The sequence below is a fragment of the Piliocolobus tephrosceles genome, chromosome 5, assembly GCF_002776525.5.
Source record: "Piliocolobus tephrosceles isolate RC106 chromosome 5, ASM277652v3, whole genome shotgun sequence".
Classification (NCBI taxonomy): domain Eukaryota; kingdom Metazoa; phylum Chordata; class Mammalia; order Primates; family Cercopithecidae; genus Piliocolobus; species Piliocolobus tephrosceles.
The window spans coordinates 20,491,068-20,507,840 of NC_045438.1; the positions used below are offsets into that span (position 1 = coordinate 20,491,068).

The window sequence follows — 16,773 nt, forward strand, 5'->3', positions numbered from 1 at the left end:
TCACTGAAGTGATTTCATCACACTGTCAAATCTCACTGAAGTGATTTCATCACACTGTCAAATCTCACTGAAGTGATTTCATCACACTGTCAGATCTCATTGAAGTGGTTTCATCACACTGCCTGTCAAATCTCACTGAAGTGATTTCATCACACTGTCAGATCTCACTGAAGTGATTTCGTCACACTGCCTGTCAAATCTCATTGAAGTGATTTCGTCACACTGCCTGTCAAATCTCACTGAAGTGATTTTGTCACACTGCCTGTCAAATCTCATTGAAGTGATTTCGTCACGCCGTCAAATCTCACTGAAGTGATTTCATCACGCTGTCAAATCTCACTGAAGTGATTTCATCACGCTGCCTGTCAGATCTCACTGAAGTGATTTCGTCACGCTGCCTGTCAGATCTCACTGAAGTGATTTTGTCACGCTGTCTGTCAAATCTCACTGAAGTCCCCAGAAGCCTTTTGAGACAGGCATTCTTCACTTCTTCTTTTGCAGAGAAAACCTACATCTGTGGCGTTCAATCAGTTGCCTGTAGGTTTCATGTCTAGAAAATGTTGAATTTGGGATCAGAACTCAGGACAGCCCATGTCTGTAGGCCATGCTGATGATGCTGAGAAGCAGCGTGCGTGAAATAAAATAACAACAGACAAGGCTGTTCATTGGAGAAAATAGGAAGCTGTGCTCACTTGTGTGTGAATACCAGTTGTCAGGAGAAGTATTCTGTTGTATGAGTAGCGATTTGTGAGGACCTGGGATCGTACGTTTTAGAGATGACTGGGCTAAAGCTCTGTTGAGGGCAGTGTCCTAATGCAGCTTCATGGCCAGCTGCGCTGTGTTTCTGCGTATTTGTAATGTGTTCATTTGGTCAGTGACATTCCTCTCATAGTGTTTCTAGATGAATGTTTGTTTTAACAAAAAACTGGGATGTGTAGCCATGTACCAGAATTTTTTCTTATTTTGTATAGTGTTACTGTATTTGCATTTTGCTTTAATTGTTTATTTTCATTTCTTTCCTTTTCTGAAGTCAACAACTCTTTATACCACCTTTGATGAAGTAAGTAAGTACACTTGTAAGGTAATTTGAAACAAACAGAACACTGTCTTCTTTTAAAATACAAATTAAAACGCAAAATTAAAGATCAGCCATAAATCATATGCTTATAGGAAAATGTCCATAGTAATATAAACCAAAAAAAGCTTATAATTGATATTTCTGGTTGATTTTGAGGCCCAATATTAACCAATCTAGCTCCCAAAGCTATACAAAGCTCAAAGTTGGAAAATATCAAGGAATCTAACATGACTAGCTATAATTATTTAGAGGCTTGCATTTTAGATTTAGGGGTAACATCTTTTTTGTACAAGAAATAGACCCCAACTACTGTTATGAGTGTGTAGTATATATTGATTCATTTAATCTGCATATTGGGGGTGTGAATAGTGAAAAAACCACAGTTGGAAATGCCTTTTATCATCCATAGAGCGTAGGCACTGGTGTGTGTAATCGCGGATAGCATTCATGTGCACCTGAAGTGTGACAGTCTATAGGAAACCAAGGGAAGGGCCACCTGTAGAGGTCTGGACATTTGGTTTTGCCTTTAAGACAACTGTTAGATTCCTAAGTGAGTGTGTGGTGGATGAGTTAAAAATGTGCCTGCTTACTTGCAGAGCCTCTTCCATTAGGTGAATAATCTGCTGTTATTTTAATGTGTAAGACCTTTGGTGATGTGAGGAATCGATTAGATAGTGCAGTCCAGTCTCTAGAGGATCAGGTCTGTGGGATTGGTTGGGGTGGTTGGGCAAAGTCCATGGTAAGTTAAGAAGTGACTTTGGAAGTGACTCTAATGTGTACACAAACAACACACATGCACACACCACACATATATGCACACACACACATGAACACATACATCCATGCTGCATATACACACACAGGCCTACACACACACTAATATATACACAACACACATGCACACACCACACATACATACACACATGAGCACATACCTCCATGCCACATATACACACACAGGCACACACACCCCCACACCACATATGCAGGCACATATACTACACACACAGGCACAGTTGCATATAAACACACAAATGTACACACCCTCACACCACATATGCACATGCACATATATACACCACACATATTCACAGTCACATACACAAACACACATGTGTATACAATTAATAATATATTCTTAAAGTCATTCTGTTGGTTAAGAAAATATTTCCTAAACACCTGTTTGCTGAGTTTTAAAGGCTGTCCTCATGCCATTTGATTTGCTTAGACCTTAGATAACAAGTTACACTAAAAGTACTATATCCATCAGCTCTGAAAGTGCTGTATGTTTATGTATGGAGACCAGTTAATCAATGTAGTTATTTTTGATGTTTTAGATATTGGCAAAACACTTGAATGATGGTAAAATCAATCAGCTTCCTCTTTTCCTTGGAGAGCCTGCTATGGTAAGTATTAGGTATTTTCCAGGCTAATATTCTTGTATTTATTGATGTCATCAGCACTTCTCTAAAATGAAATTAATTTTGGCTTGTGGTTTGCTCAAGAAAAACACTTCTGAACCGTTCCTGTGCTGTCTCAGCTTCAGCCACCAATCAGCTGATGTTTGCCAAGCTGTCACTCCTTAAATGTCTTTTTTAAAGGCCTGATGATTTAGGTGCCCTATCCCTAAGCAAAATTTGAATTTGTTTTTTACATGTATTTGTGCTGTGGAACGGACATGTATTTGTGTCTTGTTAAATGCAACAGTTAGGCTGGGAGTACAGGCTCACGCCCGTAATCCCAGCACTTTGGGAGGCCAAGGCGGGCAGATCACAAAGTCAGGAGTTCAAGACCAGTCTGGCCAATATGTTGAAACCCTGTGTCTACTAAAAATGCAAAATTAGCTGGGTGCGGTGGCGGGCACCTATAGTCCCAGCTATTCAGAAGACTGAGGCAAGGAGAATGGCTTGAACCCAGGAGGCGGAGGTTACAGTGAGCTAAGATCGCGCCACTGCACTCTAGCCTGGGTAACAGAGCGAGACTCCATCTCAAAAAAAAGCAACAGTCAAATGTGAGTAATAAGATTGAATATTGGATGAAAAGAGAATGATTAATTGTTTAAGGCCATCTATCCTTTTTTTAATATTTTATGAAGATATTTCAGTGTCTAATTTGGACTACAATAGGTGTTTGACATCCATTCCTTCTAACAGGCCACCTAGGATCACGCTCGTGTTCTGTGACTTTAGACTCTGTGCTCTGTGGACATCCATTTCTGCCATCAAAAAATAAGACGATTGAACTAGTTTAATGTTCTTTCCACCTTGAGTCTCTGTGACTCTTCTGACCATTGGCAGTTTGCCAAAGGCAGCAGTTTTCTGACCTCTTTTCCCTATAACCTGTGGGAGAGGCCCTGGACTTGTGTCGTAAGAAGCAATAGGCTTTCGAAGGTAGAAAGAGCAGATGAGAAAGTGCAGGGGCTATACTCACACAAGTAAGAGCCATGATTTCTTTTATTGCCTTGGAAAAGCTCATTTGCAGATGTTCACACTCAGTTCCCTTCCTTGGAGGAAGGTAAAAACAAGAAAGACTGGAATTTGATGAGACTCCAGTACCACCTGGGCAGCTCTGTCTTCCCCACAGCCTCTGCAGCTCCCTGGTCTGTCCTGTGGGTGTAGGAGAACACCTCTCCCCACCAGGGTCCCACCCAGGGCTTCAGAGCACTTGATGGATGCATTCTTTCCTTCTGTTAGCAACACCAAGCATGGCTTTCTGCTGTGGATACTAACAAAATATTTTCTCTGTTTAATTTCTGAAAGGAATTTCTCTGGGATTTCCTGAACCATCAGGAGGGTCCCCGCATAAGAGATCATTTAAGCCACGGAGAGATCAACTTACATGAATTTTCAAAAGAAACAACTAATCAGTTGCTTGCATTTTCTGTTGTGCTGTTACTCAGATTCGTTGATGAAGGTCTGCTATCAGTTTTTAAGGTAATTTATAGGGAAGAAAATCATTAATTAGATTAACTCATTCAGCTATGAAAGAATATAGTTTATTTTTCAAATGTAATTAACTATTAATCATCTTTTAATATATCTGAGTTACCCGTATCCTCTATCAGAGAAAAAAGTGATTGGATTACATGTATGTTTATATTCTGTATCACAGATCAATCAATATTAATCTCAGCTAAAATAATTTAACTTGTTTCTTAAAAACACATTTGCTTTTGTATGTAACAGCAGCTAAGTATGGAAAATGAAAGAACAAATTATAAAACAGGATTAGCCAAATATTAGGAAATTTTTACAGATGTTTGCTAAATCGATGGGGTAGGATATTTGCATCATCAATAAACTAATTCTTTTATTATTTCAAAGTAAATAATTTAGGTTAGAACATTTGTTATTGATATTTAAATCTTTTTTTCAGATTATACATGTGACAGTTATTTAAAAAATTTTTTAAATGTTCAAACAAAAATTACTGGAAATAGAAAAATTAATGTGAAAAGTAACAGCCCTCAGGATTTCCATCTCCCAGAAATAACTACTGTTAATAATTAGATAGTGTTGCTACCACATTTTTGCTATGACTGTACCAAAGTGAGTTCGTAGGAAGGTATATTATGTTTTATAGCTAGCATTTTTCATTAACGGTGTGTTTTTGGCATCTTTGTTCTGCCTTATTCTTTTTGTCAGCTGTTTGATATTCCATTTTATCAATATGTTATTATTTACCTAAGCAGTCCTTCATTGATGGATGAGTTGTAATATTCCCTGATGTAGAAAATTCCTAATTATTTTGCTGAAATGAACATCTTTGTTCACTTGGGCACTTATGTAAATACTCTTAGAAAGTAAAGTTCCAAGACAAAAGATATCAGTAAAGTTTTTTTTTTTTATTTCTTTTATTTTGTTTATTTATTTATTTTTTATGAGACAGAGTCTCGCTCTGTCGCTTAGGCTGGAGTGGCAGTAGTGCAGTCATGACTCATGACCCATGGCAGCCTTGACCTCCTGGGCTCAAGCCATCCTCTTACCTCAGCCTCCTGAGTAGCTGGGACCACAGGCGTGAGCCATCATATCCAGCCAAGATTATGTTTTTATTTTCATTTCTTTTTTTGTGTTTACTAGATGTTTATAATTCTCTCATTAATTGCCTATTAATGTATTTTCTCCATTTATTTCAGTTTTATTTTTCCCATTGGTTCATTAGCCTTCTTTGTGTACATATTGCTTTGTTATTTGTTCATAGGTTTTGATTATTTTTTCTCTTTGGCTTCACATTTGGAGTCATTCTGAAAAGAATCTTTGCTTTTCAAAATTAAAAATATATGTATACATTTTCTCTGGTACTTCTATTTTTTTCTTTTTTCTTTTCTTTGTTTTTCAAGACAAAGTCTTGCTCTATCACCCAGGCTGGAGTGCAGTAGCACGATCTCAGCTCACTGCAACCTCTGCCTCCCGGGTTCAAGCAGTTCTCTGCCTCAGCCTCCCGAGTAGCTGAGATGACAGGTGTCCGCCACCACTCCCGGCTAATTTTTTTGTATTTTTAGTAGAGGCGGGGTTTCATCATGTTGGCCAGACTGGTCTTGAACTCCTGACCTTGTGATTCACCCACCTTGGCCTCCCAAAGTGCTGGGATTACAGGCATGAGCCTCCGTGCCCTACCTATTTTTTCTTTATTTTCCATTTACATCTTTTGATCCAACTGGAATTTATTTCATCTTGAGAGTAAGGTATAGAGTCTAGCTTTACTTTAAAAAAAATTAATAGTTATTATTCTGTGTAAACTTGGACAAACATAAAACCCAAAAAACAAGTAAGAATGAGCACCTCATGGATTGAGTTAGGGATAATTGACATTTTTCACAATATTGAAGCTTATTAAGGGACACAGTGTCTCCCCATCTTCATTCCTCAAGTCCTCCCGTCTACGTGGCACCTCCAGCCTCCCAGGTGGCTGCTCAGGCTGGAAGCCTCAGATTCCTCTTCTCTCTTCATACTCAGTCCTTGGAACGGGTCTTAGAAATATGTTCCACTGTCCGGGCGCGGTGGCTTACGCCTGTAATCCCAGCACTTTGGGAGGCCAAGGCGGGCAGATCACCTGAGGTCAGAAGTTCGAGACCAGCCTGGCCAACATGGTGAAACCCTGTCTATACTAAAAATACAAAAATTAGCTGGGCGTGGTGGCGGGCGCCTGTAGTCCTGAGAATAGCTTGAACACGGAAAGTAGATATTGTAGTGAGCGGAGATTGTGCCACTGCACTCCAGCCTGAATGACATAACAAAACTCTGTCTCAGAAAAATAAAAAAAGAGAAAAAACAAAAAAGAAATATGTTCCACATCTGCTACTCCCTGTCCCCCCTGTGCCACCACCTGGTCACACTGCCTTGGCGCCTTCCTGGAATGTCGCAGGCACTGACTGGTCTGCCCACCAACTTCTGTGAACCCTTCACTTTGTCGTAACACAGCAGCCAGACTGATCCTTTTCCCAACATGTCAACCTCTCCTCAGAAGCCCTCAGGTGGGTTCACATCTTGAAACAGAAGCCAGGTGCTCTGCAGTGGCACAGATACACCGCTCTGTAGTGGGATACATACGCTGCTCTGCAGTGGCACACATATGCTGCATGTGTGTCTGCCCTGCTGGGACGTCACCCATGCAGGCACATGCGTGTGCCTCCTGTGTTCCGCCTAGCACACTCCCTGGTGCACTCCAGGCTCTCACACATCTGAGTGAAGGGAAGGCCAGCACATTTCTTCTATAGTTAACATCTAGCTACTTGAGTTGTTTGTTTTGTGCTTTTAAGAATTGTAGGTAGTGGGCCGGGTGCAGTGGCTCACACCTATAATCCCAGCACTTTGGGAGGCCGAGGCAGGTGGATCACCTGAGGTCAGGAATTTGAGACCAGCGTGGCCAAACATGATGAAACCCCGACTCTAATAAAAATACAAAAAAATTAGCCGGGCATGGTGGTGGGTGCCTGTAATCCCAGCTACTCAGGAGCCTGAGGCTGGAGAATTGCTTGAACCTGGGAGGCAGAGGTTGCAGTGAGCCGAGATCACACCAGTGCACTCCAGCCTGGGTAAAAAGAGTAAGACTCTGTCTCAAAAAAAAAAAAAAGAAAAAAGAAAAAAAAGAATTGTAGGTAGTTACAGATTTTTTAATTTGTCAACTGTCAATTCACTGACTTTGTTTCTCATAGGTTTTAGTTGACTGACTTGGAGTTTTAAGTTATGTAGTTATATCAACTTCAAATAATGTAATTTTTATGCTTTTAAAAATATGTATATGCTTAGCAATTAAATGATTATGTGATCTTTTTTTAGTTGTATTGATTTTTAGTGTTTAAGTAACTATTTCCTAGTTAAATTTCCAATTGTTTGGAATCTTTTTTTTCTTATTCATCTCCAGTTTTGTGCACAGAGGGTGGGTGTGGCATTTGTGATCTGTTACTGTTAATGGCCTCCATTTAAAATCATTGTATTGGCTGTGATTTGCCTGCCATGTCAAACCTATTTTAATGAAGCCTTTGCTTTTCTAGCTGCATGGAATTATTTGAAGAAAGACAATGAGAAATGGGGACTCTAAGTGGCCTACAGTTCAATAGAAGAAAGCTAAGAGCCTACCCAAATACAATAGTAACCACTATTTTCTCTAAACTAGGAAAAAGCAGCAGTAGAATTGTTGGTTAGTCTTGCAGAAGGCTATAGTTCTCGCTGCCATCCAGTTTTTCAGCTTAAAAAACAGGTATGCTGAATGTAGGGTGCTGGGAGGGGTGTGTACGTCTCTGAAACCACTTGTCTTTTGCAGAGATGCTGAAAGGGTGCAGTTTGCCTGCTGAGTCAGAATTTGAGTTGGGCAGATTCAGCTTTCTAGCCAGCGTGGTGCTTGCTGTGGCCCTGGCCTGGTTGCTCAGTCTTCTGAGCCTCAAGTTCCGTGTCTAGGAGTTGAAAGTAATGCAGTGCTGGTGGCACTGAAGTTTTTAGTGTTTAATGGATGAGCACTGGGAAGTGTTTTTGCTGAATCCCCGGCAGGCTTTTATTGCTGTCGGCAGTAACGCAGAGCTAGGAGCAGTTTTTATTTGTCAGTGGTGAGTAACGTCAGTTTTTCTTCTCCCACATGGACTAGCTTTTGTTAACTTACTGAAACAAACAATTTTTAAAGCATTTCTGCCAGGAAGTTCCAATTTGGCAATCAGCTAAGGTGCTTTATTCTACATACGGGAGGATACAAGGTTAGTGCAAGGGGATGAAAGAGACAGTCCCCAAGAATATAAGCCTAGTGACAGCTGTGCAGGTGGAAATTCATAAATGAGATTACCTCTAAAAGGAAGCTGTAAAATCAACACACAGTGAGTCAGGAGAGATTTGCAAAGGCACTTTAAAGAAAAGGTGCCTTGAGAAGTCGGAGGCCTCCTTGAGAATGCCTTAAGGAAAATACTGTCAGAAGGGGGTTGTCAGCAGTGAAGTTGGGGAAACAGCCTCCTGGAGGTGTGGCTTAGAGGCAGAGCATTGGGCTGCACTGATCGGATGCCGTTCCCCGTTGGCGCTGCAGACCAGCTTTACCAATGGGGATTGCCGTGCTTTCCAAGCGCAAGCCCTTAGGAAGGTAGAGGTGGGCAGGTAGGGAGGAGGGAAGATTTAGGAAGGAAGAGGAGCTTTAAGAAGGCAGCCTTTGTCTTCCAACCAGAGCTGCTGAGGCTCCAGACCATCCTCTCCCGTGCCCCACGGTGGCTATTTTGGGTCCTTACCACTTCTTGTCCCCCTCCCGGCATCTCACAGGTATTCAGGCAACTTTGCATCCTGGGCTTCGGTTATTCCTGCTGTTGAGACCACTCACGCTCCGTGGTGTCAGCAGCCACCGTTTGACTTGCTCATATGCTAGTGGATTAGAAATGGGGAGCATCTGCCGGGGGATCTGTCCTGTGGCCTGGCCTGGGTGTGGACGGCTGTGGTCCCCCAGGGCTTCGTGGGTGTTGCGTCTGAGAAGACTGGAAGTTGGCCAGAGGCCTCATGGGGGTCCTGCAGGGACAGTCCCAAGGTGACAGCGGCTACACCCCGAGCACGGCCTGAACTGGAGAGGCACCTGTGCCTCTGACATGGCTTTGGATAACGCACAGCATCTTCACACCTGCTGTGTTCTGTTGGTTCCAGGCCAGTCGCCAGAACTCGTGCAGATTTGGTGGGATCCTCCCTCTCAATGGCAGGTGTTGAAAGAACCTGTGGACATGGTCATAGCCACCCCAGACGTTCCCTACCAATCCCCTGGTAGTTTCCCCAGCCTTCCCCCATCTGAATGTACTGAAGAACTGACACCCACCATCTGGTTTTAAAATGTTTAGAATTTGTAATAATTTTATAGATACGTATTTTCTAGAGAGTGATGTAACATCCATAACAATCTAAAAACAGATTTTCTAGGAAGTTACCATTAAATCTACAAAAGCAATAAAACATGTCATCCCAGGTGCTGAGCTGTGAGGAGAGTATCAGGGTTTGGGCTCTGCTGCCTTTCCCCGAAGAACTCACTTGGGAAGCAGTCAGGTACGTGGCATCCTGGGGCCTGGCTGACCTCGAGCTTGTCTGGTACTGTTAGTTTCAGCAGCATTTCTTCTTTAGCGAGGCTGTTGGAAGATAAAAGGGGAAGGAGGAATTTCTGGGCCTTGGTGGCTGTGAGGAGCTGCAAGTGATGCTGAATGCGATCTTCCAGCTGGCCTGGGGCCCTGGTGGAGACTGAACATGGAACGAGAGGCAGGTTTTGTGGGTAGACAATGGCATCCATGAGAACTACTGAGTAGACAGGAGGGAAGATGGGTCTGAAGCTCAGGAGAGAAGTGGGGATGGAGGCATGCATTCTGGAATCGTAGGCAACAGCAGACATACTTGTTCAGCAGGAGGAATACGCAGGTGGTTCATCGTCTCACCATCATTGGACTTTGCTTTTGGCATAGGGCATCGTTTCTTTCTCCACTGTCTCATGATGGTGGCTTTTTACATTTTATATTTGGGGAAACTAAGATTCACATCAGGTTGCTGCTCAGTGAACCATTAAACATTATTGTGCATGGGCACTAATGTGGGCATTTTAATTATCACGTACCTTTAAATATTTTCTATTTTTCAGATTAGAAGATAATTCTGAAACAAATGCCTGCTACTCTTTAATTACAAAAATGACGGATGAGCTGTATCACCATATACCTGAGAATCATTGTGTTTTAAAGGACTTGGATCATCTTCCTACTGAGACGTAAGTTCCAGGACATCCTGACAACTATTGAAACATTGATTCTGCAGATTAGCATAAAAAACTTAAGGCATTTTCTGTGTTTTAAATTTTATAAACTTGGTTGTAGTCTTAGAATCCCACTGTAACTGCTCCAAGAGGAATTATGAGATCAGTTTTTGAAATCTCTGTGCAAGCTTGGCACATCTGATGAGGCTGTGAATGTCACATTCTGTTTGCCACAATTCAGTGTATTTAGTTAACACTTGCCACATGTCACAGTTGTCCCTGTAGACCCACCAGTGATACGCCGCTAGCCCTGGCTCCCAGAAAGCCGCAGCCTTGCGGGTGCAGAAGGAGAGTGAGGTACAGGTGAGGATCACAATGCCTGCTCCAAGTCTGGCTCTGTTTGCAGGTGGCCCCAGCTGCTCCGTGAGCTCTGCAGCACACCCGTTCCTACCCTGTTCTGCCCCAGGATTGTGCTGGAAGTGCTGGTTGTGCTCCGAAGCATCGGCAAGCAGTGCCACCGCGTGTCTGGCCAGGTCACTGTTGCCTCGGAACTGAGACACAGGCAGTGGGTGGAGAGGACGCTGCGGTCTCGCCAGCGGCAGAACTACCTGCGTATGTGGAGTAGGTGCGCGCTCACTTTCCTGTTTTGGAGGGGCACTGTGGGGCAGGAAGTTGTCACAGATGCAGTTCCAGTCCCCACTGAAGACACACACAGTAGGCCCCTCACTGAACCCATCGACAGGTGCTGATATACTTGGAGTTCACAATTGATAGTGTGAACCCAGCGTATCTGAGACAGGTCTCGATCTGTTTAGAAAGTTTACTTTCCCAGGGTTAAGGACGTGCTGTGACAGCCTCAGGAGGTCCTGCCGGCATGTGCCCCAGGTACTGGGGGCGCAGCTTGCTTTTATCCATTTTTATCCATTTTAAGGAGACATAAGACATCAGTCAGTAGGTGTAAGGTGTACATTGGTTCCATCTGGAAAGGCGGGAAAACACAAAGGTGAGGGCCTTCCAGGTTCTAGGTGGACAAGAGACGAAGGATTGCCTTGTTTTGAGTCTTTGATGAGCCTTTCGGTGAATACACAATTGACTTGGGAGTGAGGGTAGAGGAATAGTCACTTACACCTTAATGTGGCTCAGTGAAGCTGCATTTTACACAGGGCAGAGGAAGCAATCATATAGGTGTTTGTCTCAGGTGAGCTGAGGAATGACGTTCTGTCCCACGCCTGGGAAGATCAGCTGGCAGCTGCATTGCCAGGGTCAAATTCAGCAGAAGTCTTTCCGGGTAGAGATCTCGAGGCCCACGAGGCATTTCCTTGTGGACAAACTTTGAGGGAGGTCTGTATGTAGCTTTTTTCTCTTGTAGCCACCTTATTTATGAATACAATGGGAGGCAGGTTTGCCTGAGGCAGTTCCCAGCTTGACTTTTCCCTTTGGCTTAGTGAGTTTGGGGTCCTGAGATTTATTTTCCTCGCATGATGGAAACAAAAGTTAAGTTCCCACAGCATGTTTCTGGTCGTAAAAATATTACCAGACTTCTAAAGAAAGACCCAAAACACTTACAGTGTTAAACATTGAGGTACATATGAGCTCTGTGGACATTTAAGAAAGATGAATAGAAACAAGTGAGAACTACTCAGTTTGGCGAGGCAGTGAGTGACGGCAGTCCGGCAGTCCAGTGGTGGTGAAATGAGGCAATAAATATTTGCAGAGCGAGACCTCCCCAGGCCTGCCCCCTTCCCCTCACCTGTAGCTCCAGCAAGAGCAGGAACAAACGTGTGGGTCACTGAGCACTTTTGTACCTGGCACGCACTGTCGAGCCCTTGTATGATGATGGTAGACTTTACAAGTTCTTATAATTTGTAGCCATTCATTCATTCATTTTCCAACCTGCTTATTCCAGTTCAGAGTTGTGGGTGGCTGGAGCCTATCCCGGCAGCTCCGGGTACAAGGCAGGAGCCACCCTGGACAGGACGCAGGTCTGTCGCAGGGCCAGTCACACATCCACACTCACTCTGGGGCCATGGAGATGCGCCAGTTCACCTAATGTGCACGGCTCGGGGATGTGGGAGGAAACTGGCGGACGGGAGAAAACCCAGGCAGAACGTGTGTCTCCACACAGACCGTGGCCCTCGCGGGATATCAATTTCTTTTCTCACTGATGTTGTGACGAAACAGTGTTGAATGAAATGAAGTCATCTGAGGACTGTGAGGACTCCCCATGCTGATTTTCACAGAAAGTTATAGTACATACTATTTTAAATAGTGTTTGTAATTTGGGCATATGGAAATGTGGGTTCTATCTACCTAAATGAATATTTCGATTTAAAGTATAACAGCAGATTAACTTGTTTTGGATTAAAACTATAACAGCAGATTAACTTAATAGCAGATTAACAGCATTATGGTTTCTTCACTTACAGTGTATATTTTAGAATGTGCTACATCCTTAAGAAATGACCATTTTGGATACATTTCTAGAACTTTTGGGTTGAGTGGTATCTGTGTTTTTAAAGCTTTAAATAGATATTGCTGGATTCCCCTCCAGAAAGGTGCTACTCAATTTACACTCTTACCAGCAGTTTATAAGACAAGCTCATTCTCTTATTACCACTCTCCGAAACCAGAATATTTTTAAATGTCTCAACTAGTTTCATGGGAAAAATAAGATCTTACTTTAGTTGGGATTTCTTTAATCTGGTGGCATTGAGCCCGCTTTCGTATTGAGGCCATTTGTTTTCCTCTGGTGAGAGTTCCTCCCTAGATGTCAGAGGGCAGGGAGCAGGGGGGCTGCTGGGTGCAGACTGGGCCTGCCTGGTGCCCCGTGAGCGTACAGAGCCCCTGGCAGCCCTGACATAGACCGTCAGATGTCTGAGAATCTCAGATGATGACTGAGAGCAAGGAATGCGGACGTGCAGGATGGGCCGGGAGCAAGGGCTACACTGGGCACTCCCGCCAGCCACGGGCCTGGTGGCTGGAAGCAGGCATTGGGCTCTGAGGATTAGGAAAATTATTTTTTGAGAAGTTGGAACTTAAGGATGTTGATTAGGTGAAACATCTTTTTCCTGATGAAGGTGGAAAGTACCAGCGTTCCTCACGTTTGAATTTACTTTCATCTGATTTTAGTATCAGACTACTGTCCCCTGTGCTCAGCCTGATCCTGTTACTCGTTACGCTGGAGTTGGTCAATGTTCATGCTGTTTGTGGGAAGAATGCGCATGAGTATCAGCAGTACCTAAAGTGAGTATGTTCCACTTCTCTGTAGTCGCATTGCATCGTGGGCCAGACTGGGGCTGAGCCTGTAGGAGTGAGATTGGGGCAGCGTGAGGGCCACCATCTCTTTGGTGGCCCCACCGCTGTCTCAGGCAAGGGTCTGACATCTGGCCTGCAAGAAGAACTCCCACATCCAAATGTCTCAAAACCACGTTTTGTTTGTTTGTTTGTTTGTTTTTTGGAGATAGAGTCTTGTTCTGTTGCCCAGGCTGGAGTGCAGTGGCATAATCACGGCTCACTGCAGCATCGACCTCCCAGGCTCAGGTGATTCCCCCACCTCAGCCTCCTGAGTAGCTGGGATCATAGCCATGCCACCATACCTGGCTAATTTTTAAATGATTTTGTAGAGATGATGTCTCACTGTGTTGCCCTTCAGTGATCACCTTGGCCTCCCAAAGTGCTGGGATTAGAGGTGTAAAAGCCACTGTGCCCAGCCAAAAACCAAATTCGCGTATGCAACTAATAGTTTCAAATTCGGGAAGTTCGCTTTTAAGACCATCCCGATCTGGGAGTCTGAAGTAGTGTGACACTTGTGTGACCCACTTGACATTCAGAGATTCCAAACCAAGGAGGCTTCCGGGCAGCGGTGACACAAGCTGTCATCTGGGCTTGAGTGCAGCTCCAGCTCCAGCCTCCCTTGGCTGCCAGGAAGTTCTGGATATCTTGTTGGTTTTAAGCCAATGCTTTGCAGGTGCCAGGCACTTCAGTACACGTTTAAATGAACGTGAAAATACAACTGGGGTGTCTTGTGGAAAGAAGCATAGACTCCTGCTGAGAGTGAGGGGAGCAAACGTGCAGACTGTTAGCAGCTGAGGACTCCAGCTCAGTGTGCCCCATGCTTGGCACTGCTGGCATTGTGGGGCTGGTGCAGGACTGCCCTGCTCAGTGTAGGACGCTCAGTAGAAGCCCTGCCTCCACCCACAACATACCAATGGCACCCCTACCCTCCGTATGACAGTCGAAAGTGCCCTAGACATTGCCAGATGTCCCCTGGGGGACAGAATCACCCAGTAGAGAACCCTCCTCTAGACAAAGTGTTCTGTGGCTTTTCATTATATTATCCTTTTAGCTTCTCTTTAAGTTTGAATATTTTCAAGATAAAATGTTGATGAAAACTACCTGGCAATCATGGAAAAAGTAAAGATGACATTTATTGTCATCAGTCAGAGTGACCCCGCTGTTAACATTTTGACAAATATCTTAAGTAAAACATCTTTAACAGCAACAGCTGTCTCAGTGGCATGCGTCTCCTCTGAGCCGGCCCCTCCATCATGGGGGATGGAAGCTGGATGTGTGTTGGGGGGAGGGCACGCTGCCCAAGAGGCTCCTGACGGGGCTAAAAGGCCTGCTTGTCGTTGCAGCCGACCCCTGAACAACGCAGGTTAAAAGGCCTGCTTGTCATTGCAGCCGACCCCTGAACAACGCAGGTTAAAAGGTCTGCTTGTCATTGCAGCTGACCCCTAAACAACGCAGGTTTGCACTGCCCAGGTCCATTTGTCCAGGGAGCTTTTTCAGTAAATACAGTTGGTCCTCTGTATCAGCAGGCTCTGCGTTCCATGTACACACAGACTGAAATTGCAGTAGTCTTGTTTGCAAATATCAATGTGGGAAAAAAAACAAAACACAAAAATCTCATGGTGAAACCCGCATGTTCAGGGGGCTGATTTTTCATGCTGGACTTGAGTATGCTTGGATTTTGGTATCCAATGGATGACTTTGTGTTATGTGTTTATTTTGTGTTGTGTGTTTATTATGTGTTATGTGTCAGTTTGGTGCAGATGACCCTTAAGTTCCTTCCTGGAATGACGGCCGTCATGTCCGGGCTGGAGAAGAATGTCTGAAAAGGTGCTTGTGTTGGAGCCTGTCCAAGTGTCCAGTAGCATTTACATTTCAGTATTTTTCTCTTTCCTCTAATTTGTATTCTCTTATTTTTGTTTTATATGGATTTATTTTTCTTGAATCCTCAGACATAAATTAAGTGCAGTTTAGGAATAATTCCAAGAATGAAGAGAAGACATTTAATTCATTGTTTCATTTTATAATGGAATGGATAAAGAAATTAATTTTTTTTTTACAGGTTTGTAAAGTCGATCTTGCAGTACACTGAGAACCTGGTGGCTTACACCAGTTATGAGAAGAACAAGTGGAATGAAACTATCCATCTTACACACACAGCTTTGTTGAAAATTTGGACTTTTAGTGAGAAGAAACAAATGTTAATACATTTAGCCAAGAAATCCACAAGTAAAGTACTCGTGAAAACCTATAGTCAGGATGCCTTTCATTTTAACAGATTTTAACAGCATGCAAATTGAAAACCCAAAGGTAGAGTGGAGTTGAGGGTCTGCTTGACCAGGGTCCAGGTTCTGTTTCTCTGCAGTGTTCTGATTTACCCTTTCCGAGTGGTCAGTGTGAGTCTCAGTCTGGCTTCCTTTGTGGTAACCAAATGGCTGCTGTAGTTTTTGGTTCCATCTCTCCATAACACACTGTCCAGAGGAAGAAGGGAGAGCTGCTTTCACCCAACTGTTACTTAGAAATGTGTAGTTCCGTTGTTACTGGCCACATGCCTACTCTTGAGAAGGATTGCTGTGGCTGGGACCTCCCTCTGCATTCACCGGCCAGGCCTCGGGAGACTTTGACTCCTGGACCAGCCATCAGGGCAGGGAGGGTGAGGCCCTGGGACTGAGGAGAGGACTGATAAATTTAAGCTTCCCAGGTCGGTGCTGGAGACCAGCTCCTGAAAGGGGAGGTGGGCAGGCATGGGTGCTGGACAGCAGGCCTCCTGGCCAGCGTTTGGCAAAACTAGCAGAAGCCCTTCCCTGTTTTTAGACGTGGGGGTTTCACATCCCAGGGTCTGGGAGAGCTAGGGAAAAGGAGATTAGGGAAGCTGCTATTCACAGGCCCTGCTTGACGAACCCAAGTCTCTGACTCGAGGGTTCCTGTAGCTGCTGCAGCTCTCGAGGGTGTGCCTGAGAGCCCCCACTGTCTGACTTGGCAGCTGCAAAGGTGGGGCTTTCCGGAAGCCTCTGGGTGGCCACCCTGACCTCATGTCTCCTTGGGCATGGGCCACCCTGCCCCACCCTCTGTGAATCACTGCTTCTCTTTTTCCACCTTCCAAACCTTGACAGGGTGCAGCTGGCAGCCATCAGAGGACTGGCATTCTGAGACTGCTTCAGCTGAGGAGACCTGGGGGCCATGGGTGGCAGCAGAGCTGGACACATGCTATTTGTCTT

General features: G+C 44.3%; 1 protein-coding gene across 6 annotated transcripts in view; it reads left to right on the forward strand.

The window, feature by feature from the left end:
• Positions 1 to 15,885, forward strand: part of ERMARD (ER membrane associated RNA degradation) — a 31,936-nt gene extending 16,051 nt beyond the window's left edge. For 3 of the 6 annotated variants that reach the window (XM_023198142.3, XM_023198145.3, XM_023198144.3), the window contains 9 exons: positions 1,031 to 1,060; positions 2,416 to 2,484; positions 3,838 to 4,011; positions 7,694 to 7,777; positions 9,497 to 9,573; positions 10,154 to 10,279; positions 10,671 to 10,889; positions 13,394 to 13,507; positions 15,618 to 15,885. In XM_023198142.3, the coding sequence (XP_023053910.2) occupies positions 1,031 to 1,060; positions 2,416 to 2,484; positions 3,838 to 4,011; positions 7,694 to 7,777; positions 9,497 to 9,573; positions 10,154 to 10,279; positions 10,671 to 10,889; positions 13,394 to 13,507; positions 15,618 to 15,840 (1,116 nt within the window). In that variant the 3' untranslated portion in view covers positions 15,841 to 15,885. The remainder of the gene's footprint in view (positions 1 to 1,030; positions 1,061 to 2,415; positions 2,485 to 3,837; positions 4,012 to 7,693; positions 7,778 to 9,496; positions 9,574 to 10,153; positions 10,280 to 10,670; positions 10,890 to 13,393; positions 13,508 to 15,617) is intronic. The other 3 variants (XR_002728046.3, XM_023198146.2, XM_023198143.3) reach the window with 3 other exon arrangements.
• The last annotated feature ends 888 nt before the right edge of the window (positions 15,886 to 16,773 follow it).